Raw genomic sequence first — 23,335 nt, forward strand, 5'->3', positions numbered from 1 at the left:
CTACAGGCACCAAGCTCACAAGTTAGTGGTTAGAGCAATAGGAGAAGCACAAAATAACCAACTATGTAATGCCCAACGGGGCACAACCGTGAAAAACTAAATGAGATGCCAACAGGACATATGTCCAAACACAGGGAGGGTGCTGTGTCCCCCAATGAAGGCTACAAGAAAGATTTCACGGCGAGTACCAAAAATCCCTCTTTATCGCATCATTGGGGGACACAGGACCATGGGACGTCCCAAAGCAGTCCCTTGGGTGGGAGAACAGAAGATAGTCACAGACTTCGGCAACTGCCGCCTGCAGGACCTTCCGTCTAAGACTGGCGTCAGCCGAAGAATAAATGTGGACCTCGTAAAACCTTGAAAAGGTGTGAAGAGAAGACCACGTTGCGGCCTTGCGGATTTGAGAGGCCGAAGCCTGATGGTGGACCGCCCAAGAGGCCCCCACCGCCCTGGTGGAGTGAGCCCTTACTCCGGGAGGGGAAGGTTTGCCCGAGATGCGATGTGCCTCCAAGATGTTCGAACGTATCCAATGGGCGATGGTTGACTTGGAAGCAGGGAGACCCTTGCAATGCCCCTCAGGGATGAGAAAAAGGGCATCCGAGGGCCGATGGGAGGCCGTTCTGGAAAGGTACACGTAGAGCTCTGACCAGGTCCAGTTTGTGCAGGGACTTCTCCAGTGGATGCACTGGAGCAGGGCAAAAGGAAGGCAAAACGATGTCCTCATTAATGTGAAAAGCGGAAACCACCTTTGGCAAAAAGGAAGGCACCGGCCTGAGCACTACCTTGTCTTGATTGAATACAAGAAAAGGCGACCGACAAGAGAGGGCTGCGAGTTCAGCGACCCTTCTAATAGAGTTAACAGCCACCAGAAAAGCCACCTTCCAGGAGAGAAGAGAGGCTGAGATGTCCTGAATGGGTTCAAATGGGGGTTTTTGTAGGACGCTTAGGACCATATTAAGGTCCCATATTTCCACTGGAGAGCGATAGAGGGGAGCCACGTGGGCCACCCCTTGTAGAAAAGTCCTGACCTGAGGACGGCTAGCTAAGTTACGTTGGAATAGAATGGACTTGGCCCTTGAGAGTGCTGAGAGATAGTCCCGCCTCTAGGCCAGACTGAAGAAAGGCCAAAATGACTGGCAAACAAAAGGACATAGGAGTTAACTGATCTTGTTCGCAGTGACGAAAAAAGGCTCTCCAGGTTCTGTGGTATATGAGCGAGGTAGCGGGTTTTCTGGTATTAATTAGGGTCTGAATGACATGGTCAGTAAAGCCCGCCGTCTTCAACACCGCGGTCTCAACGGCCATACCATTAAATTCAGAGAAATAGAACTCTGATGAAGAATCGGACCCCGAGAGAGGAGGTCCGGACGGTCTGATAGTCTCCAGGGGGAGTCGACAAGCAGATTTACCAGATCTGCGTACCAGATGCGTCTGGGCCAATCTGGGGCCACTAGGAGAACTGGTACTCCTTCTGTCTTGACCTTCTTGATGACTCGAGGGATCAAAGGTAGAGGTGGCAAGAGATAGGGCAGTTGGAACTGTGACCATGATATGACTAGCGCGTATTGGGCGATTGCTTGCGGATCGCGGGACCGAGCTACAAAGGCCGGAACCTTGTGGTTTAACCGGGACGCCATGAGGTCGACGTCCAGCGTGCCCCACCGTAAGCAGATTTGGTGAAACACCTTGGGATGGAGAGACCATTCTCCTGAAGCGAGGCCCTGCCGCCTGAGAAAGTCGGCCACCCAGTTGTCGACCCCTGGAATGTGGACTGCTGAGATTGCCGGGACCATCTTCTCGGCCCAAAGTAGTACTCTTGCCACCTTTTAGGATGGGCTTGCTGCGCGTTCCTCTGATGGTTTATGTATGCCACTGCCGTGGCATTGTCCCATTGTACACGGACTGGGAACCCTGCCAGTATCTTCTGCCAGTGACAACGCCAGGTAAATCGCCCTCATCTCTAGAATGTTGATTGAGTCCCCACGAAGTCTCTCTCCCCACCGGCCTTGGACCGTGTGTTGTAGAAAGACTGCCCCCCCCCCAACCGATGAGACTGGCATCGGTCGTGACCACCTGCCAGTGATGCGGAAGGAATGATCTCCCGGGTCTGAAGGAAGAAGGGCGGGACCACCAGGTTAGCAACCATCTTACTTGACGAGGCAACTTGATGCGTCGATCTAGAGATGATGGATTCTTGTCCCAAGCTGAGAGAAGGGCTAGTTGAAGGGACCGGGTATGAAACTGGGCAAACAGAACTGCCTCCATGGCTGCTACCATCTTTCCCAGGACACTCCTGCATAGGTGAAGGGAGTGTGGACCTGGGTCGGAGAGGATGTGGATTCCTTGTCGTAGGGAGTTGATCTTTTTCCTTGGAAGGAGGACCCGGGCACGGGTCGTGTCGAACTGCATCCCTAGGAAGGTTAAGCGTTGGGATGGGACCAGGGAGGATTTGTCCGTGTTGACCAGCCAGCTTAACCGGGAGAGAGTGTTCAAGGTGATCTGGAGACTGGATACAGTCCCTGATCGTGGGGCCTTTGATTAACAGGTCGTCGAGGTAGGGTATGATTACAATTCCCCTTGTTCGAAGAATGGCCATAATTGTTGCCATCACCTTCGTGAAATCCCTCGGGGATGTGGCGAGGCCGAAGGGGAGGGCAGTGAACTGGTAATGCGCGTTCTTGAAGGAAAAGCGTAGGAACTTCTGATGTGACGCGCAGATTGGGATGTGAAGGTATGCATCCTGAATGTCCACTGAACATAGATATTCCCCGGCCTCCATTGAGGAGATTACCGACCTGAGAGACTCCATCCTGAACTGTCGGATGCGTACATGTCGGTTTAGCTGTTTGAGGTCCAGAATCGGACGTAGTGAGCAGTCCTTTTTTTGGGACGACGAAGAGTTTTGAGTAAAAACAGGAAAACCTTTCCTGAACGTGAACCGGGACTATGACTTCTGAGCGTAGAAGAGAGGTGATGGCTTGGAGGAAACCAGGAAGCAGAGATGGTTGTGGGGGGCGGGACCTGAGAAAATGTGATCGTGGGCTGGAATCGAACTCTATTTTGCAGCCGGAAGTCACAATTTCTTTGACTCAGGCATCCGCTATTGCCGGGAGGCAAGAATCAGTGAACAGAAGTAGACGGCTGCCCACCCTGGGAGAAGTCCCAGGTGGGAGTGACCCGTCATGTTGAGGAAAACCTGTTGGATCGTGATCGTGATCCAGAGGACTTGGAGGAGCGACTCTTTGGGCGCCAGTTAGGTGTGGGCCTAAAGGAGGGTTTACGACTGTCCCACTGTGCTGGAGTACGGTCTTGTTGAGAGGAGGGGTTCGGTTGAGCGAAATGACGAAAGGACCGGAACTGAAGGGGAAATTTCTCCTAGGAAAAGGGCGTTTGGGTCTGGGCTGGGGGAGGGAGGTGCTCTTACCCCCAGTAGCATTAGAGATGATCTGATCTAGCTTGGAGCCAAACAGCCTGGAACCTTGAAAAGGAAGATTAGTTAGAGATCTTTTGGAAGCCGGGTCGGCGTTCCAGGCTTTAAAGGCAAAGAATTTTACGTAAGGCAACGAGATTACTGGAAACCCGGGCTGAGCATGCAGCGGAGTCGAGGGACGCCGTAAGCAGATATTTCCCAGCGTGGCCGATTTGATCAGCTAAGTCGGCCAGATCGTCCGGGGAGGCCCCTGCTAGGATGCCCTGTCTGAGCCATTTGGCCCATGCGGACACCGCTTTTGATACCCAAGTTGAGGCGAAGGAAGGGCAAAGGGAGGTGCCCGCAGCCTCAAAGGCTGACTTAGAGAGGGCCTCAACTTGTCTATCTGTGGTATCCTTAAGGGAGATGCCATCCGGAAGAGACAGTACCGTCTTGGCGGAAAGGCGAGAGACGGGAGGATCCACAGATGGGGACTCTGTCCATTTGCTGACAAGGTCGTGGTTAAATGGGTATAGGACGTTTAACTGTTTCTTTCCTGTAAAGTGCTTTTCTGGATGCTCCCACTGCTTTTGAAAAACGCTGTCAAATTCTGCATGGTTGGAGAAAGTGAATGCAGGACGCTTAATCTTTTTGAAGGAAACTGAGTAGTCCGGGGAAGGGCTGTCGTCTTCTGTATCATGCAGAGTCTGATTGACAGCCATTAAAAGGCTGTCTATCATGTCCTGGACCTTGGAATACTGGGCTGTGTCAGAACCAGAGTCCGAATCTGAAGCAGAGTTAGATCCAGGAGCGATCCCCGGGGAAGAGGTGTGAGACGCAGGGAGCATCTTGGAGTCTGGAGAGCTGGAGGATGAGCTTGCGTGAATCCGTTTCTGAGAACGTGCTGTCAGTCTGCCCCTGTGAGGAGGGGGCAGGGGTGCCTGAGAATCGTCTGTGGGGACGTTCGGAGCGCTGGTGGCCGTGGATAACATAGGCAAACGTTCTAAGACCTGCACCAGAGATTGAGAAACCTTGGCGAGGTCAGACAGACTGAGACATAGCAACAGCCCACTCCGGAGGGGAGGGGGTTACCATGTCCTGAACGGCGGGGGATCTTGGGGTGCCAGCATGGCGGGAGGTTAGCAGGTAGAGCAGAAGGCCGTAGTGAGACCCTGCAGCTGAAAAGCAGGGAAGAACCTAGAGAGTCTGTTAATTATCCGTTCCTTTCAACTCCTGAGGATGGTCTCAGGATGCCTTCCTGGATGGGGGGGGGGGGGGGGGGGGAATCCTGGCTTTTCCTCCTTCCCGCACTATCCGGTCCTGGACAGTGCAGGAGACGGTGTCAACCCCAGAAAACTGGAGGAAGGTCACCCGCAGTGACCACCGTCTCCCTCCCAGGCCGCTCTGAGGAGGGGGCTGGGGTGGAGAACAGGATAGGCCTGGCCACCGAGATCACCCTGAGACACCCTAAGGTGACAGGGGATAAGTTCTGCCCAGCAGGGGGCGATGTGGGGGTAGCCACATTGCTCTCTCGGTCGCTAGTGGGTTAACAGGGGACGCAATGTGCCCTGTTAGCCTGAAGAGCTGTATCTGAAAGAGAAAAAACAAACATTAATAAAACACAACAGGGTTTGATCAGTAGGATCCAGGTCTACCTCCTACAGACATTAAGCTTAAACTGGCGAGCTTGGTGCCTGTAGGCGGGTGCATACTGCGGAGGAGGAGCCATTTTCCTTTTTTTGCATAGTGTCAACCTCCTAGCGACAGCAACATACACCCATGGTCCTGTGTCCCCCAATGAAGCGATAGAGAAAACCAAAACATCATTAACGTCAGTAGTCCATGAACTTTGACCACTGAAATCCAAAATAAGGATATCACTGCTACACGTGACAGAGCACAAACCTTACCAACATAGAAAAATTGACAGCAATGGTTAACATTCTGTAATAGTGATCTTATAGCGCCCCCTAGTGTTGCTGCTCCTATATTTTCAGTTCACCTTACATCTAACCCAATAGAGAGCCGTGCATTATAGTTCTATAAACTGGGAACTACTTACCTGCATAATTATATTAATCATGTCTACATTCCTAAATATTGTGAGCCAGAAGTCTGGGATCCCTTTCGGGTCTTCTGTATTTGGTGTCTCCGATATGGTCATTTTCTTTTTTACATCTTCCTAAATATTAAAAATGGAGATTTTAGTGACCTTAATTCCATAGCGATGCATGTGCAAAAACAGCAAGGAGGCATCTCTAAAACCTTTACTAATATTCATAAAACTTATACATCCGATACTCCCTTAATCCCCATTAACATTAGGACAAAGTGACTCCTTTAGTGCATCAACAATCCTCCATCACTTGAAAGATATATCCAGTCCTTAGCAAACAAACCATAATCTAAAGTGCTATTGTGCTTAACAGAAAGAAAAGGTGTAGATGGCACCCATTTTTTTTGCATGTAGGCATCATCCAGGTTTTTCTGCCTATCTCAGATGATAATTTTATGAGGACCAATGCTACCCCATTTTGCCCAAGATGTTAGCTCCCGCCCTAACAGGGGCAGTACCCAAGTGTGCCTTTTAACATATCCCTCAAAAAACCCTCCAGACACATTTTTCTTTCTCCTTACAGAAAATTCATCAGGGGAGTAGGTTTTTCATTTTGGGGATGCACTAACAATTCAAAGAGCATAGGTGACTCAGTGCTAATAAAGAGCCAAAGAGAATAAAAACCGAGCTAATAAGCCTCACAGTGGTGAGTATTCTTTATAGCGGTGCAGAATGCAGCAAGCACATTACAAAAAATATATGTGCAAAAAAAAAAAAAAAAGTTACTGATGTGTCAGACAAGTGCAATGAAAGTGCTGAAAGCTGTGGGATTCCATGTGCCGTCTCCGGCCAAAGGTATCGATACAGAAGAGTACGGGGTCCCAGGGCAGAGCCCTGGGTGACACCAACAAAGGAGAATAATAATGCAATCTCAGTTACTTACTGATAGTTTGTCTTTGTCGTCATCCTCACCACCGCTGTGCCATTCAGATTCTGCATCTGTGGGCTCCTCTGCTCCTGAAACAACGAGTCTCCTCTGGAAATAAATTTACAAGATCAGCTTCAAAGTATACAATATGTAATTGCAATAATTTTCAGGGAACAATTTCAAGGGTGCCAACACTTTTGGCCATGACTATATAATGGTTAGCTGGCTTCTTCCCTACATAATGGAGCTTGCAGTGTTTTGGCAGTGCAGAGCTGAGCTGATTGTTGCCTGCTCCTGACAGATCGGTGATGTGAAACTGCAAAAGCCGCTATGTTGATGCTGATGGCAGAAGATAATACTCTGCCACATGCATCAATAGAGAAACATTGGAAGTTTCACATCACTGATCTCTCAGCAGCAGGCAACCGTTCAACCCCTGTCAGCCCCTCTATACACAGCACCATCTGACAGTCAAATCATTCAGTACATTGCACCTCTCAGCTCCTGTATACAGAGCCCCATCGCAGCCTCCATCCTGCAGTACATCACTAGCCTCAGCCCTATCTGAAATGCATGATGTATTGCCAATTCCCTCTATACACAGCCCCATCCTGCAATACATTGCTCCTCAGCCCCATTATGTAGTACATGGCTCCTCTTACCAGTATAGCATTGCTCCCTGGTATGACCTCTGCACTGTAATATAGGAGGATCTGCTACTTTCCCCATCCCTAACAGGAGCAGCTCAGTTTGAGCAGAGATATGCTAGCAGGAAGCCAGCTGAGAGACTGCACTTTAAATCCTAGACCACCCCAATCGAAACTTCACACGCCTCAAAAGTTTTCAAAAATATTAGTTACCCCAACATTTCCTTTAAAAAAAAAAATAAAAAAAAAAATCTAAAATTAGCTATGGCGGCCCAATAATACACATTGGTTTGCTCTGAACATCATGCAACATCTAGATACTGTATTTTACATGCAAATCTAAAGCCAACCTGAAGTGTGAACAGCGACCATACAATACCTTCTCATACAGGGGACAGTACAGGGCTGCGTACTTTCTCTCCAGCTCATGCACCTCTTCATAGAATTTCGCTTCTATGTGTGCACATTTCTCCTGAAGTTGCTTTAGCGCATTGATTCTTCTCTTCACTGCTTTGGGTAAACTGGGAGAAGACAACCCAGTTAGTCAAATATAACTCACAAATGCCCCATTTCCCATCCCTCCTCCCCAAATACCCCCCAGGAGCTCTTATATGAAAGGCTTTGAGAATCTTGAGTCTCACAAGATCTGATTTTTTTTATTTTTTTTGGGGGAGAGTTGTTCGACAACCAAAGTAGCCACCATAAAAATTACCCACTCAGCTTTCATGGGCTGGTAAATAGCAAATCTGCACAGATTCTGGTAACATGATTATATATAAAATGGCCTTTACACAAGTGTTGATTCTTCTCCTCAATCGGTGCTTGTTCAAGCAGGAAATTTGCCTTTATGTTTACAAGAGGTTTTCCTTAGGCAAATCTTGAGATACCCTTGTTTGCCAGAAGTATATAGAAACGGTCGCTGTGGCTCGTCAGTCTATGCTGGGAGGTGTAATTCTGCAATGGCTGACGACCAGCCAAACTATATTATATGTATACTTTGCTCCTTGAGGGCTCATGAACACATCCGATCCCCCTACCCACCATGTACGAGAAAAACAGACGGATGAGTTTCATCAGTTTCTCATACAAGAAAAAAAATAAAAGATCACAGATGTGCCTGTAATCTACAGGGCCGTTCATACGAGTGGCATCAGTGAGAAACACGGATAACACTCCTACGTGAACACTGGACATGTGAATGAGCTCTTAAACTGCGAGCACTTGGGATGGATGTGATCACAATCTGTGTACAGCGCTGTGGAATAAGTGGGTGTAATAAGGCAATTAACCTTGCAATGTTCCCTTGTCAAAATCATGTTCAGATTTAGCTGCGGATTTGTGGTACGGTCTCTTCACCAGGGGTCACTTACGTTTCAATATAGCTAGAAGGTGTCTGAGAGACGCTGTCGAGCCTTTCCTGAAGGGCAGCGAGAACCTGAGGATTCTGCATTATCTGGTCGGCCAGTTTTTCTGTTGACAAGAATAGAAACAATCAGCAGTGATAAAGGACATCTCCACCTCAAGGTATGAAGGCTCTAATCGTCATATATGGCTCCATCCACCTGATAGATGCTGACTGCATCCCTGTACTTTCTGCCAGGTGTGCATTCATTTTTACCTTGCTACCTCTTATAAGCTTCGTTCCAAAACGTAAAAGAAAATTAGTCAAGTCTGTCCTTTTGGAAACAAAAAGCCATCGGCAAACAATACCAATGGTGCGTGAAGTGTTAGAGCATTACCAAATGTGACGTCAGATAAATGGCGCTCCTGTGATTAACAGAGGCACTGAAAAGGGTGATGTCACAACCGGTATAGTGCCGCTGACAGGGAATATGTTAAGGAGCCAATCAAGATAATGTCAGAAGACTCATTAGCCTTCCACAAGATCAATCTTCCTACATCACCTTACCATGGCTCGAGAAGTAATACAAATAAATATTGAGCCATAGGCTTCCAGTGTTACCCTGCATGGTGCCCTTGTGATTGTTTTAAAGGATTCAAGAAAAACCCTCCAAAATAAAATATCACCTATGGATTTAGTGTTACTGGTCCATGCATTTATGCAAATTTTCAGATTTGAGAGTCCTGCAAATTTTCAGAGATTTTGCCTTAAGACAATATAATTAAGTGGTATCTAACCCCCTCCCTTCCTGCAGTGGTCATGTGCCAATCACATAGGTGGATGGATCAATAAGGCCAGGAGGGAGCACGGCAGCGCTGGTGTAGGATTGACAGGACTCATCTTATGAGTGACACTAGTTTTATTTTATGGCATTTACCGCTATTTTAACATGTAGCCAGGTTGCACTGATAATGGAAACCCCTTTAATTTTTTTTTTTTTTGTTACCAGAATTGCAAGTTATCCCCCATCAGTACAATATGGGGATTATTTCGTAATTGATGGGAGCCCCAGAAACCTCGCTCAGATGGAGTGAAGGTGCACATGGTTGACCTCTGCTCCATTATCTAAGACTGTGGAAAAATAAAAGTGAGCAGATTGCTGCAGCCTGGATCTCAGGATTGCTGGGGGTTCCAGTAGTCAGACCCTCATAGGAAGACTTGCAATTATGGGAATGCCACATGCTGAATTATAATGCAATATAAACAAATTTTTTGCTTCTCACCTTTCTTATCGCCTGCATGCTTATTCCCTTCCATGGACGCTCCAGCAGTTGTCAGCTTTTGCTACATAAGAAAACAAACAGTTCAGCCAAAAATTCTCATAATTAAAAGTCTTTATCACCACATGAGACCAGGCCTACAAAAAAAAAACAAAAAAAAAAAACAAAACAACAAAACTGAAAAGCCCCACAATGTCCCCATTTTCCAACACATTCAGAGCCATTTGCAGAAATTTCACATAGCATCCAACAATAAATGAGTCCACTTGGACATAGGGACCATGTCTAGGGGGTCAAAGAGCCCACATATCATTAGAATGAAGAGTTACCCCATGTGCCAAGATCTATGGGTGTGCCAACACTATCCGGGCACCTCAGAAGGGTCTTTGCTCATGCAAGGGAGGTAGAGACCTTTTGCTCGGTGCAGGTCACAGCTTGTAGAGGTCACTAAGACTGCTGGGAGTATCGGAGGTGCTCAAGGGTATGAACTGTGTCTCCTCCCAAATGCTAATCCGCTGCATAAAAAGACATGTAGGAGATGGAAATGAAGCAGCTCAGGCCTGTATGGAGTATTGCACACAGCGTGGGGATAGGACACAGACCGGTCCTACCTGTTTAGGATCCACTCCAGTGTTCACAAGCTGTGGCCATGACCTGGGATACACCCTGCACTTCAGGAGCATCAGGACAGGTCTTTAAATTAATTATTGTGAACAGGGTACAGACTTGTTTGTTTTAATGCATCTAAAATAAGACCGAGACATTACAAATAGCCTTGATTAAGTTTAATAAATATCTCGTACTTTTGTAGTGCATACAGCTCCTGTTAGGATCCATGTGTCTCCATGGTTACAGACTATAAACAAAACCTGCATAGTCCGATACTGCAGACCTACCACAGTTCCAAAGGGTGGACTAATTGACCATTCAGGCCAGCCGATCCAGGCTCCTAAACGACTTACCGATCGGCTACAAGCAGTTAATTGTCCAGTTTACATTAAAATCATCGAATGCAACAAATGAGGATTTTACTTGTTTATCGGGTAGTAGATCAACACCATGAAGAGCCTGATATAGTTGGCTCAACAAAAAAAGAGAATACGACAATATAAAAACATTCATTGAAAAAGTTTTTTTTTTTTTTTAAAGAGTTCACAAACAGGGAATCAACAAAATAAAAACTATCAGCGAGACAGATCCATAGCAAATAGGTATTCAGATCTAGTTTGTGGCAGTGAGCAGTCTAAATTCCTATTGAAAAAAAACCCTGATTTAAGGGTCTATAAAAATACAGGCACCATATTTTACCTCTTAATTATAGTACAAAAAAAGTGATATATGGGAGCCTATGAGTGCCCCAGTCCCTAGCAGATCATAGGCTCACAATGGGATCAACTGCAAAGACAAGTATATAAGGGTCTGTAAATGCAGTATAAACCCAATTGAATACTGGTGTGTACCACTTTAAGAAACCTATGATGCCCAATGAATGAAAGCCTGTATTAGCCCTAGAGTTTAATCTATATAGCCATATATAAGCTCCTTCCAATCAAAAAAGTCAGAAAAATAGACCCACAAGGTATACAGATGAGGGGACGAATAGATAAGGAAGCTACTCACTGCAGATATGAGGTCTGGCCGCACTTGAACCCCTCATGGGGGTTCAAGTGCGATCGCCGCCGGGTGTCAGCTGTGACAATGTGCAAGGAGCGGTCCCGCACATTAAACCCCGCAATGCTGCGATCGAAGTCGATCGCAGCATTGTGGAGGCAAGGGGAGGTGATCGGTATACTCACCTCCTCTTCTGGCCTCCAGCGCTGTCTGCCGCAGCTTCCCGGGTGTTGCCATTACGACCCGATGTCGTCATGACAACATCCGGGTCACCAGACAGCAGTAAGATAGTTTGGATATGCACTGCGCATGTCCAAACAATCTTCTCCCTGTCCAGCACTGACTGCCTGCATGGCACAGGGATGGTGCTCCATCCCTATGCTGTGCAGGCGATCAGAATAAAAAAAGTGAAAGTCCCACAGTGGGACAAAGTAAAAAAAGTGTAAAAACTTCCAGAAAATGAAAAAAATAAAAAAAATAATCCACTAAAAATATAATGTACCCATCAATAAATATTATGAAAAAAAAATAATAAAAGTACACATATTTGGTATTGCTGCGTCCGTAACGACCTGGCCTATAAAACTGTTCAACTAGTTAACCCCTTCTGTGAACACTAAAAAAACAAAAAACAAACAATGTTTTATCATCATACCGCCAAACAAAAACATGGAATAACACGCGATCAAAAAGACGAATATAAATAAAAATGGTACCGATGAAAAAGTCATCTTGTCCCGCAAAAAACAAACCGCCATACAGCTCCATCATCCAAAAAATCAAAAAGTTACAGCTCTCAGAATAAAGCGATGCAAAAAAATAATTTTTTCTATAAAAATCGCTTTTATTGTGTAAAAGTGCCAAAACATAAAAAACGATATAAATGTCATACCGCTGTAAACGTACTGACCCGAAGTATAAAGCTGCCTTATCAATTTTACCACACCCGGAGAAGAATATAAAAAAAAAAAAAAAAAAAAAAAAAAAAAAAAAACCCACACAAGCAAGTGCTCGCTACTTGAGTTTGCATCGGGTGCTCGGGTATGCACTGAGCATCGCGGGTGCTCGAGTCTCCGCCCCATATGCTTCGCGGCCAAAAAAAACCTCGCGGGGATTGCCTGCCATGCACGAGCGAGCCCCGCATGTTTTTTTTGGGGGTGTCTAATAACCGTGAAACATGCGGAGCAGGGACTCGAGCATGTCACTCGAGCACACGCAGTACATGGTGCATACCTGAGTACCCGATGCAAACTCAAGTAGCGAGCACTTGCGCTCGAGAGTAATGACAACTTATTCAATATGATGACCTAATGTTATCAAATTCTGTGTCGTACCTCTGGGTTCAAAATGTTCACTATACCCCTTGATAAAATCCTTGAGGGGTCTAGTTTCCAAAATGGGGTCATTTGTGGGGGGAGCTCCACTGTTTAGACACATCAGAGGCTCTCCAAACACAACATGGTGTCCGCTAACAAATTGAATGGAAAAATCGGCTCAAATTGTTAGCGGACACCATGTTACGTTTGGAGAGCCCCTGATGTGCCTAAACAGTGGAGCTCCCCCACAAGTGACCCCATTTTGGAAACTAGACCCCCACCAAGGCACCTATCTAGATGCACAGTGAGAACTTGGAACCCCTAGGTGCTTCACAAATTGATTTGTAAAAATGAAAAAAGCATTTTTCTCCACTTTTTCATTTTTACGAATCAATTTGTGAAGCACCTGAGGGTTCCAAGTGCTCACTATGCATCTAGATAGGTGCCTTGGTGGGGGTCTAGTTTCCAAAATGGGGTCACTTGTGGGGGAGCTCCACTGCTTAGGCACATCAGGGGCTCTCCAAACGCAACATGGCATCTGATAATTATTCAAGCAAATTTTACAATCAAAAAGTCAAATGGCGCTCCTTCCCTTCCGAGCCCTGCACCTAAACAGTGTTTTTTCCCCACATATGGGGTATCTGCGTGCCCAGGGGAAATTGCACAACAAATTTTGGGGTCCATTTTTTCCTGTTACCCCTGCAAAAATAAAAATTGGGTCTAAAGTAACATTTTTGTGAAAAAAGTTAAATGTTCATTTTTTTTCTTCCACATTCCAAAGATTCCTGTGAAGCACCTGAAGGGTTAATAAAGTTCTTGAAAGTGGTTTTGAGCACCTTGAGGGGTGCAGTTTTTAGAATGGTGTCACTTTTGGGTATTTTCTGTCATAAAGACCCCTCAAAGTGACTTCAAATGTGATGTGGTCCCTAAAAAAAAATGGTTTTGTAAATTTTGTTGGAAAAATGAGAAATCGCTGGTCAACTTTTAACCCTTATAGCTCCCTAACAAAAAAAAAAATTTGGGTTCCAAAATTGTGCTGATGTAAAGTAGACATGTGGGAAATGTTATTTATTAACTCTTTTGTGTGACATATCTCTCTGATTTAAAGGCATAAAAATTCAAATTTTGAAAATTGCAAAATTTTTGCCAAATTTCATTTTTTTTTTTTTCACAGATAAAGCAAGTGATATCGAAGAAGTTTTACCACAATCATGAAGTACAATATGTCACGAAAAAACAATCTCAGAATCAGGGGGATCCGTTGAAGCGTCCCAGAGTAATTACCTCATAAAGTGACAGTGGTCAGAATTGTAAAAATTGGCCTGGTCACTAACGTGCAAACCACCTTGGGTTGTAAAGGGGTTAAAAATTTTTGGGGACCAAATACAAAAAAAAAAAAAACAACAACATGTATAGGAGCAAAAATAACATATGGGGCAGTTTAAATAGCAGGATCAGGCTGATGGGAACTACTGCTCCCATCGAGCTGATCCTGCTGGCACGAGTGGACGGGGGACAGACATAGGCCGATGGGAGTAGTAGTGTCACATCGGCCTATGTCTGCCTGCACGCAGACACACGCAAACACTAATCATGACCGGTCTGATGGTCTGAGAGGTGTGGCTGACCTGTGTGCCGTGGGAAAGTTCATGTGAGTTCATGCAGTCAAGCATGAACTCACATGAACCCTCTGAGGGCAATGCGAATACTTCAAATGAACAGCTGATCAGCATCAGCTGATACCTCAGCTGTTTATTTGAAATAACCGGCCGGCTTTCCAGTTCTGTTTTGCGCTACCTGCTCCCTGATGTACGCTCCCCGCCGCCTCCCATCCCGATCCTAAGTTAGGAGCAAAGCACCACTCCTTGGTGCTGCGCTCCCCACCCGGTCCTAACTTAGGATCGGGATGGGAGGTGGCAGGGGGAGCGGAGGATTGGGATGGGAGGCTGCAGGGAAGCAGTATGGGGCTGTGTGATTGTTTAAAAGCCGGCGGCTTTTTACCGCCCGCTTTTAAACAATCAGGAGAATTCTCTCACGCTGGGATTAAATTCCGATATTAGTGTCCCATTGACTTGCATTGGTTTCCGGTATCAGAATCGGCGATATCCGATATTTTTTGGGTATCGGTCCGATCCGATATTCCCCGATATCAGAAGGCATCGCTCAACACTAATTGTTATACTTCCTGAATCCAGTCTACATGGCAGAGAGGGCTTTGGTTTCTAGGAGTCTTGAGCCAATTAAACTCCCAATACCGGACCAGTATAATATTGGGGACAAAGGATCCTTTAATTCGTTAGCGGAAAATATTTATTACAGCCTCACAATTTCCGGTAGTGCCAATCATTTGTCCTCGGCCTGCAGTACAGGTCGGATGCCCACACAGCACAAAAATTTTTCCCCCTTAAGAAATTTGTTATAAATACCAAGAATGACATGTGCCCAGGCAATGTATGCCCGCAGTGCCAGCCCCCCCATCTATTAATAACTTCACACACTTTGTCCCGCAGCATATGTGCCGCACGTGTAGGATTACAGGGGTCACTACCATTACAGCTGCCACCGCAAGGAGGCAAGGCCCCCTCTCCAGGGCTGCGGGAGGCGAGGCCCCCTCTCCAGGGCTCCGGCCACATGTCGGGGGGCAGCGGGAGGCGAGGCCCCCTCTCCAGGGCTCCGGCCACATGTCGGGGGGCAGCGGGAGGCGAGGCCCCCTCTCCAGGGCTCCGGCCACATGTCGGGGGGCAGCGGGAGGCGAGGCCCCCTCTCCAGGGCTCCGGCCACATGTCGGGGGGCAGCGGGAGGCCCCAGCCCGGCTGTGGGGTATATCGGGCAGGATAGCGCTGCTTCGTGTCCGGGGCGCTCTGTGGTGAGAACTCCGGAGACAGGTCAGGAGTTCAGCTGCTGCCCGGCTCCGGCCTACGCTGGCCGCTGAAGTCATTCCTCACACAGCGCTCCAGACAGCCGCCGCTCTCGGCCCCGCAGTCCCACACACACATCCCCGCCCGCCACATGCCCTCTGCCGCCGGTCACACCCGCTTACCAGCTGCCTCAGATCACCGCACTCTGCTCCTCAGCGCCCCACAGGCACAGTTCAACCACCAGGGAAATGATTGGTCGGGGCGGAATGACGTACACACGCAGCCGAGTGCTGATTGGTGGAAGCGCTGTCACTCCTGCAGTCACGTGATCATCAGCCGCAGTTGCTGCTCCTCATATAGTGTCCATGCTGCTGCTGCGCTGTGAAGTATACCGTATATATGTGTATATACCGCCCTACCTATACCGTATATATAGGTATATACCGCCCTATTAAACCGTACATATGTGTATATACCGCCCTATTATACCGCATATATGTGTATATACCGCCCTACATGTACCATATATATGTGTATATACCGCCCTATTATACCGTATATATGTGTACTCTGCCCTATATATACAGTAAATGTGTATATACAGCCCTATTATACCGTATATATGTGTGTACACCACCCTATATATACTGTATACATGTGTATAAACCACCCTATATATACCACATATATCACCCTACATATAGAATATATGTATACAACGCATATGTGTACACCGCCCTATATACTGTATATATATGTATTATGTTTACACCGTCCTATATACTTTATATATGAGTATATGCCGCCCTATATATCGCCCTATATATAACAATTATATGTGTATACACCGCCCTATATATTGTATATACAGTACAGACCAAAAGTTTGGACACACCTCATTTAAAGATTTTTCTGTATTTTCATGACTATGAAAATTGTACATTCACACTGAAGGCATCAAAACTATGAATTAACACATGTGGAATTATATACTTAACAAAAAAGTGTGAAACAACTGAAAATATGTCTTATATTCTAGGTTCTTCAAAGTAGCCACCTTTTGCTTTGATGACTGCTTTGCACACTCTTGGCATTCTCTTGATGAGCTTCAAGAGGTAGTCACCGGAAATGGTCTTCCAACAATCTTGAAGGAGTTCCCAGAGATGCTTAGCACTTGTTGGCCCTTTTGCCTTCACTCTGCGGTCCAGCTCACCCCAAACCATCTCGATTGGGTTCAGGTCTGGTGACTGTGGAGGCCAGGTCATCTGGCGTAGCCCCCCATCACTCTCCTCCTTGGTCAAATAGCCCTTACACAGCCTGGAGGTGTGTTTGGGGTTATTGTCCTGTTGAAAAATAAATGATGGTCCAACTAAACGCAAACCGGATGGAATAGCATGCCGCTGCAAGATGCTGTGGTAGCCATGCTGGTTCAGTATGCCTTCAATTTTGAATAAATCCCCAACAGTGTCACCAGCAAAGCACCCCCGCACCATCACACCTCCTCCTCCATGCTTCACGGTGGGAACCAGGCATGTAGAGTCCATCCATTCACCTTTTCTGCGTCGCACAAAGACATGGTGGTTAGAACCAAAGATCTCAAAATTGGACTCATCAGACCAAAGCACAGATTTCCACTGGTCTAATGTACATTCCTTGTGTTCTTTAGCCCAAACAAGTCTCTTCTACTTGTTGCCTGTCCTTAGCAGTGGTTTCCTAGCAGCTAATTTACAGTGAAGGCCTGCTGCACAAAGTCTCCTCTTAACAGTTGTTGTAGAGACGTGTCTGCTGCTAGAACTCTGTGTGGCATTGACCTTGTCTCTAATCTGAGCTGCTGTTAGCATGCGATTTCTGAGGCTGGTGACTCGGATGAACTTATCCTCAGAAGCAGAGGTGACTCTTGGTCTTCCTTTCCTGGGGCGGTCCTGATGTGAGCCAGTTTCTTTGTAGCACTTGATGGTTTTTGCAACTGCACTTGGGGACACTTTCAAAGTTTTCCAATTTTTCGCACTGACTGACCTTCATTTCTTAAAGTAATGATGGCCACTCGTTTTTCTTTACTTAGCTGCTTTTTTCTTGCAATAATACAAATTCTAACAGTCTATTCAGTAGGACTATCAGCTGTGTATCCACCAGACTTCTGCACAACACAACTGATGGTCTGATCCCCATTTATAAGGCAAGAAATCCCACTTATTAAACCTGACAGGGCACACCTGTGAAGTGAAAACCATTTCCGGTGACTACCTCTTGAAGCTCATCAAGAGAATGGCAAGATTGTGCAAAGCAGTCATCAAAGCAAAAGGTGGCTACTTTGAAGAACCTAGAATATAAGACATATTTTCAGTTGTTTCACACTTTTTTGTTAAGTATATAATTCCACATGTGTTAATTCATAGTTTTGATGCCTTCAGTGTGAATGTACAATTTTCATAGTCATGAAAATACAGAAAAATATTTAAATGACAAGGTGTGTCCAAACTTTTGGTCTGTACTGTATATATATATTATAGGTATAATATATATATATCTATAATATAACGGCAGATGCGTGTGTGGCACCCCAGGGGTCTGGTTTCCACAGTGATAGCAATATTACGTCTGAGAGCAGGTGGGAGGTCTCCTGGTCAGGAATCCTATGCATGCCACACCTCCTGCCCAGTCCTGGGAGGGGAAGAACTTCCCCTATATAAACTGGGGCTGAGGCAGGGTTAGAGGAGAGAAAGAGAAGAGGAAGAGTCCCAGACAGAGACATAGTCTGGTCTGGAGAGGAGCAGCTATAGGAAAGAAAGATCAGGAGCTCAGTGGGAGCAGTGCTAAAAGGAGTCAGGGGCTGGAAGCTGTAGAGCTCGCCCTGATTGAAGAGTTCTCACCGGACCCGGAGTCCGAGGCTGTGGGGACTAATCCTTACCCAGCAGCAGAATCCGACCGGCAGGGGATTTCAGGTCCTCTGGCCAAGAAACCCGAAGGCACGGTCACACGCAAGGGACCAGCACCGCCGTCGTGGAGCGGAAGCTACCAGAAGGCCCCGAGTCACCGGCCATACGGGTGAGCACCACACGGTACACTCAGGGACGTGGGCTACTTTTACCCGCCTCTAGCAAGGTAGCCAGAAGAGTACAATTAGTTGGGGAGGCCTACAACTCCGCCTGGCCAGGGGAGATCCCATCTGCTCACGGACTGACCAGGCCCCGATCGCTAGCCAGTACTCCGGGAGGGTCTACCTTTGTCATCAGTAAAGACCCTGAACTACACCGCACCGTCTCTGAGTGGTTCCTGCTACCTGCATGCTATTCTGCTACCCCCTTCAAACACGTCGGCTGCCCTGAGGCCATACCCCTCCCGTTGGGGGTTATACCATCTACGCTGCACAATCGTACCACTAGCAATGTAGCCAGAAGAGTACAATTAGTTGGGGAGGCCTACAACTCCGCCTGGCCAGGGGAGATCCCATCTGCTCACGGACTGACCAGGCCCCGATCGCTAGCCAGTACTCCGGGAGGGTCTACCTTTGTCATCAGTAAAGACCCTGAACTACACCGCACCGTCTCTGAGTGGTTCCTGCTACCTGCATGCTATTCTGCTACCCCCTTCAAACACGTCGGCTGCCCTGAGGCCATACCCCTCCCGTTGGGGGTTATACCATCTACGCTGCACAATCGTACCACCGGCCTCAGCGGTCTGCCCTGCAGCGGCGGCCTCATAGCCGCATTCAACGGGTGGCGTAGTCGAACACTGTACCATCTTCTGCTAAACTCTGCCACTCAGCTTGACTCCCTGGGCACGGACCGGGTCACCGCCACGAGACTACTACCCCTATCAGATCCGGCTCCGGGTAGGCTCCCGCGTGCGCAACGCTGCGCGACTCAGGCCCAGGGGCGCGTCAACTTTGGCGTAGTCGGCAGGATTCCGTGCCCGCAACCACTGGGTACTGCGTGCCTGAAAGAAGACTGTTAAACTTACCTGTGGTGAAGATTCCCGCCATCCGGCGCCATCTTCTGCCTTCTTCCCGCCATCCGTGAAGTTTTCCCGCCATCCGGCGCCATCCTCTGCCTTCTTCCCGCCATCCGTGGAGTTTTCCCGCCGTTGGACGCCATCTTGAAGACGCCGCGCGGGAAGAAGAGGGGCGTGGACTCTGAAAGCGCGCGAGAACTGAAGCCCCGCCTCACGTCAGGACGTTGCGTAAGGTCCTGGAAGGAGCCCAGCAGACGCCGACGTCACAGGAGCGCGACGGAAGGTCCTCAACCCTGACGATCCACTGCGGAACCGCGGCCTACGGAAGAGGATCATCGCAAGGTAGGCCACGGTCCACTAGGGGGGAGGAGGATGTCGGATACGGAGGAGAGCTTCACTGCCACAGCCACCGCCAGCGCCGCCGCTGCTGCGGTCATGCCTTTCACCATGCCCTATATCCCGGGGGCAGCTTGGCTACCCCAGTACTCAGGGGAGTCACATACCCTGAATGACTTTAGAGAAAAGCTGGATAGCCTCTTCCAGGTGTACCCCCTCACAGAAGAGCAAAAAGTGAGCATCCTGGTGGCCCAACTAACCGGGGCAGCCCAAAGGGAGGTAAAGTCCTGGCCACCTGGGAGGAGGACTGTCGCAGGGATATTAACCCGGCTGAAGGACACCTTTGATACCCGCACCTCAGCCGAGATTAAGCTTAGATTCTACGGGTGCAAACAGCGAGCACATGAGAATATAAGGGACTATGCACTAAACCTACAAGAGGCCCTGAGAGCCATTAAGCAGACCGACCCTGACGGCGTGGGAAACGAGGACAGGCTGTTGACCGAACAATTTATAGAGGGACTATATTGCAATGCCCACCGAACCCAGTTGCGGGCAATGGCCTTACAGGATCCTCATCTGGACTTTGCACAGTTCAAGGACAGAGCCATCCGGGTGCTCCGAGAACCGGCACCGGGTGGCGTGGTGACCCACAGGCGCCCTACTACCGCTTACCACCAGGAGGCGGCGCCCTTGTCGGCAGGGCCTGTGGGAGCTGACGCGCAGGCTTTGAACAATGGCCCGGCTCCAGACCTGCACCATCAGGTCCAAGAGCTAGCTAAAAGAGTTGCTGCGCTAACCCGAACTGTGCAGTCTTTACAGGTTTCTGCTCCAGGGAAGATCCAGCTGGCATCCGGACCGGAGGACATCCCGTGGCGTCGACCAAGGAGGACCCCACCGGCCAGAGGAAGACCCAGCGACCGATACAACGAGGACGGACAACCCATCTGCCGCCGCTGCAATAAACCCGGACATATGGCAAGGTACTGTCCTTTAAACTGGCACAACCTGGGGTAGAGGGCCAACCCCCAGGAATAAGATCACCAGGCCCATCGAACTGGCGTGACAAATACGTGGGAGGACGTCCAGTCTTGCCTGTGGTACTGGATGGCATTCCTATGAGTGCCCTACTGGACACCGGGTCACAGGTCACCACCATCCCGTATGTGCTCTTCAAGCAGTACTGGAATGACTCGGATATAACCCGCTACCCTGACGACGACTTGAGTATCATCGCCAGCAATGGTCAGCCCGTGCCACAGATCGGATTTAAAGAGATGACCATTAAAATCGGTAAAGTCGAACTGGCAGCACAGGGACTGATCATTGTGGACATTGACAAGCGCGAAAGTCATCCAAAGATAACTCTAGGAACTAATGTGATTGAAAATTGTCTTGCAGAGGTGATTCTCATTTTACAGCAGGTTGCCAAGAACGCCAGCTCCGGCCAGCAGCGAGTGCTCCAAAAAGAGATCCGGGCACTGATGCGACGGCAACAGGTGGAACTCTCCGGTGGTGAGATAGGAAGCGTGAGAATGTGTGACCCTTTCCCTATTGCCATGCCCCCGAAAAGTGAAATGATGATTTGGTGCCGGGCAGCTATTGGTCTGAGAGGTAGAGATTACCAGGCAATGGTAGAACCAGTCTACTCAGACAGTAGGCCCACCATTTTGACAGCACAGGGGGTGGTTGATGTACGCCATGGGAGGGTGCCCGTTCGCATAATAAATATCGGGAAGAGGGAAGTATACCTGCCCCGGTATGCCACGCTAGCCAAATTGTATACCATCGACCAAAATTCTGTACAGTCAGTGGAACCCTTGCCTCCATCTCACCTAGAGGAAGGTAACGGCTCTAAGAAACCAATGGAGGACCTGTGTCAGCAACTACATTTGGGAACTGACTCCACTCCCTCACACCAGAAACAGGGAGTCTATCGGGTGGTTCAAGAGTACGAGAGAGTGTTTAGTAAACACCCGTTAGACTTCGGGCGAGTAAAGGGGGTAGAACACCACATCCCCACGGGAGACCATCCTCCCATAAAGGAAAGATACCGACCCGTACCCCCTGCACACTACCAACACGCCAAGGGGATGCTTAGAGACATGAAGGAGGCTGGAGTAATCAGGGATAGCTGTAGCCCCTGGGCAGCTCCACTAGTCTTGGTTAAAAAGAAGGACAACACCATGAGAATGTGTGTAGATTACCGGAAAATCAACCATATCACACACAAAGATGCGTACCCCTTACCAAGGATAGAGGAGTCTTTGGCTGCTTTAAAATCTGCTAACTTCTTCTCCACTTTGGATCTCACTAGCGGGTACTGGCAGGTTCCTGTAGCAGAGGCGGACCGGGAGAAGACCGCATTCACCACCCCGATGGGACTTAGCGAGTTTACCTGCATGCCGTTCGGACTCTGCAACGCACCAGGAACCTTCCAACGATTGATGGAATGCTGTCTGGGACACCGGAACTTTGAGACGGTCCTGCTGTACCTGGATGATGTTATAGTTTACTCCAAGACCTACGAGGACCACCTGAAACACCTGGCAGAAGTGTTCGAAGCCCTGGCAGACTACGGCCTAAAGGTGAAACCCTCCAAGTGTCACCTCCTGAAACCAAAGGTGCAGTACCTGGGACACGTGGTGAGTGCTGACGGAGTGGCTCCCGACCCTGATAAGATCACCGCGATTAAGGAATGGCCAAGACCCTCCAGCGTAAAGGAAGTGCGGCAGTTCCTCCGGTTGGTAGGCTACTACCGAAGATTCATCCCCGGTTTCACCAAAAAGGCAGCTCCTATGCAGGACCTCCTGATAGGCCAGTCCAGGAAGGCCAAGAACCAGAAGCCGCCCTTCAGATGGGAGAAGCCGGAAGAAGAGTCCTTCCGCCAGCTGAAGATGGCCCTCACGGGGGATGAAATCCTGGCGTACCCTGATTACAGCCAGCCCTTTATCCTCTACACCGACGCAAGTAACATCGGACTAGGAGCCGTACTGTCCCAGATCCAGCAGGGGAAAGAACGGGTAATTGCTTACGCCAGCCGAAAACTACGACCCACCGAAAGAAACCCTGAGAATTACAGCTCATTCAAGCTAGAGTTCCTGGCAGTGGTGTGGGCAGTCACCGAACGCTTTAGGCACTACCTCGCCTCTTCCCGGTTCACTGTGTACACAGATAACAACCCGTTGACACATCTGGACACTGCAAGACTCGGTGCCCTGGAGCAGAGATGGATGGCCCGCCTGTCCAACTATGAGTTCACGATCAAATACCGGGCAGGACGCTCCAATACCAACGCGGATGCCTTGTCCAGAATGCCAAACCTACCGGACGTAGGGGAAGATCCAGAGGAACTGGAAGAAGTTGAACTCCCTGCGTTCCACCGTCATGGGACTATCCAGTATTCCCACCGTGTAAGGGGTAAGCAATCTGCTACGTTCAACCCCTTACCTCATTACAACTGGGCGGAAACGCAAGACAGTGACCCCGCCATCCGACTGGTGAAGGAGATGCTGATTCAGCCAGATGCCCGCCTTGACCCAGACGTTCCGGAGGAGGCCAAGCAACTGTGGGTTGAGAAGAGTCGACTGTTCCTTTA

General features: G+C 48.4%; 1 protein-coding gene across 4 annotated transcripts in view; it reads right to left on the reverse strand.

The window, feature by feature from the left end:
- The window catches only part of NAP1L4 (nucleosome assembly protein 1 like 4), a 31,007-nt gene extending 15,223 nt beyond the window's left edge, over positions 1-15,784 (reverse strand). Inside the window, exons 1-6 of one of the 4 annotated variants that reach the window (XM_073658174.1) lie at positions 15,633-15,784; positions 9,669-9,729; positions 8,414-8,513; positions 7,423-7,564; positions 6,412-6,504; positions 5,475-5,594 (exon numbers count right to left, since the gene is read on the reverse strand). In XM_073658174.1, coding sequence (XP_073514275.1) covers positions 5,475-5,594; positions 6,412-6,504; positions 7,423-7,564; positions 8,414-8,513; positions 9,669-9,702 — 489 coding nt within the window. In that variant the 5' untranslated portion in view covers positions 9,703-9,729; positions 15,633-15,784. Of the gene's footprint in view, positions 1-5,474; positions 5,595-6,411; positions 6,505-7,422; positions 7,565-8,413; positions 8,514-9,668; positions 9,730-9,994; positions 10,135-15,140; positions 15,336-15,632 lie in introns of those variants that run through there. The other 3 variants (XM_073658172.1, XM_073658175.1, XM_073658173.1) reach the window with 3 other exon arrangements.
- Between the last annotated feature and the right edge of the window lie 7,551 nt (positions 15,785-23,335).

This window comes from Phyllobates terribilis, unplaced genomic scaffold (assembly GCF_046119375.1).
Source record: "Phyllobates terribilis strain yellow unplaced genomic scaffold, ASM4611937v1 Scaffold_13__5_contigs__length_258822181, whole genome shotgun sequence".
NCBI classification, from domain to species: domain Eukaryota; kingdom Metazoa; phylum Chordata; class Amphibia; order Anura; family Dendrobatidae; genus Phyllobates; species Phyllobates terribilis.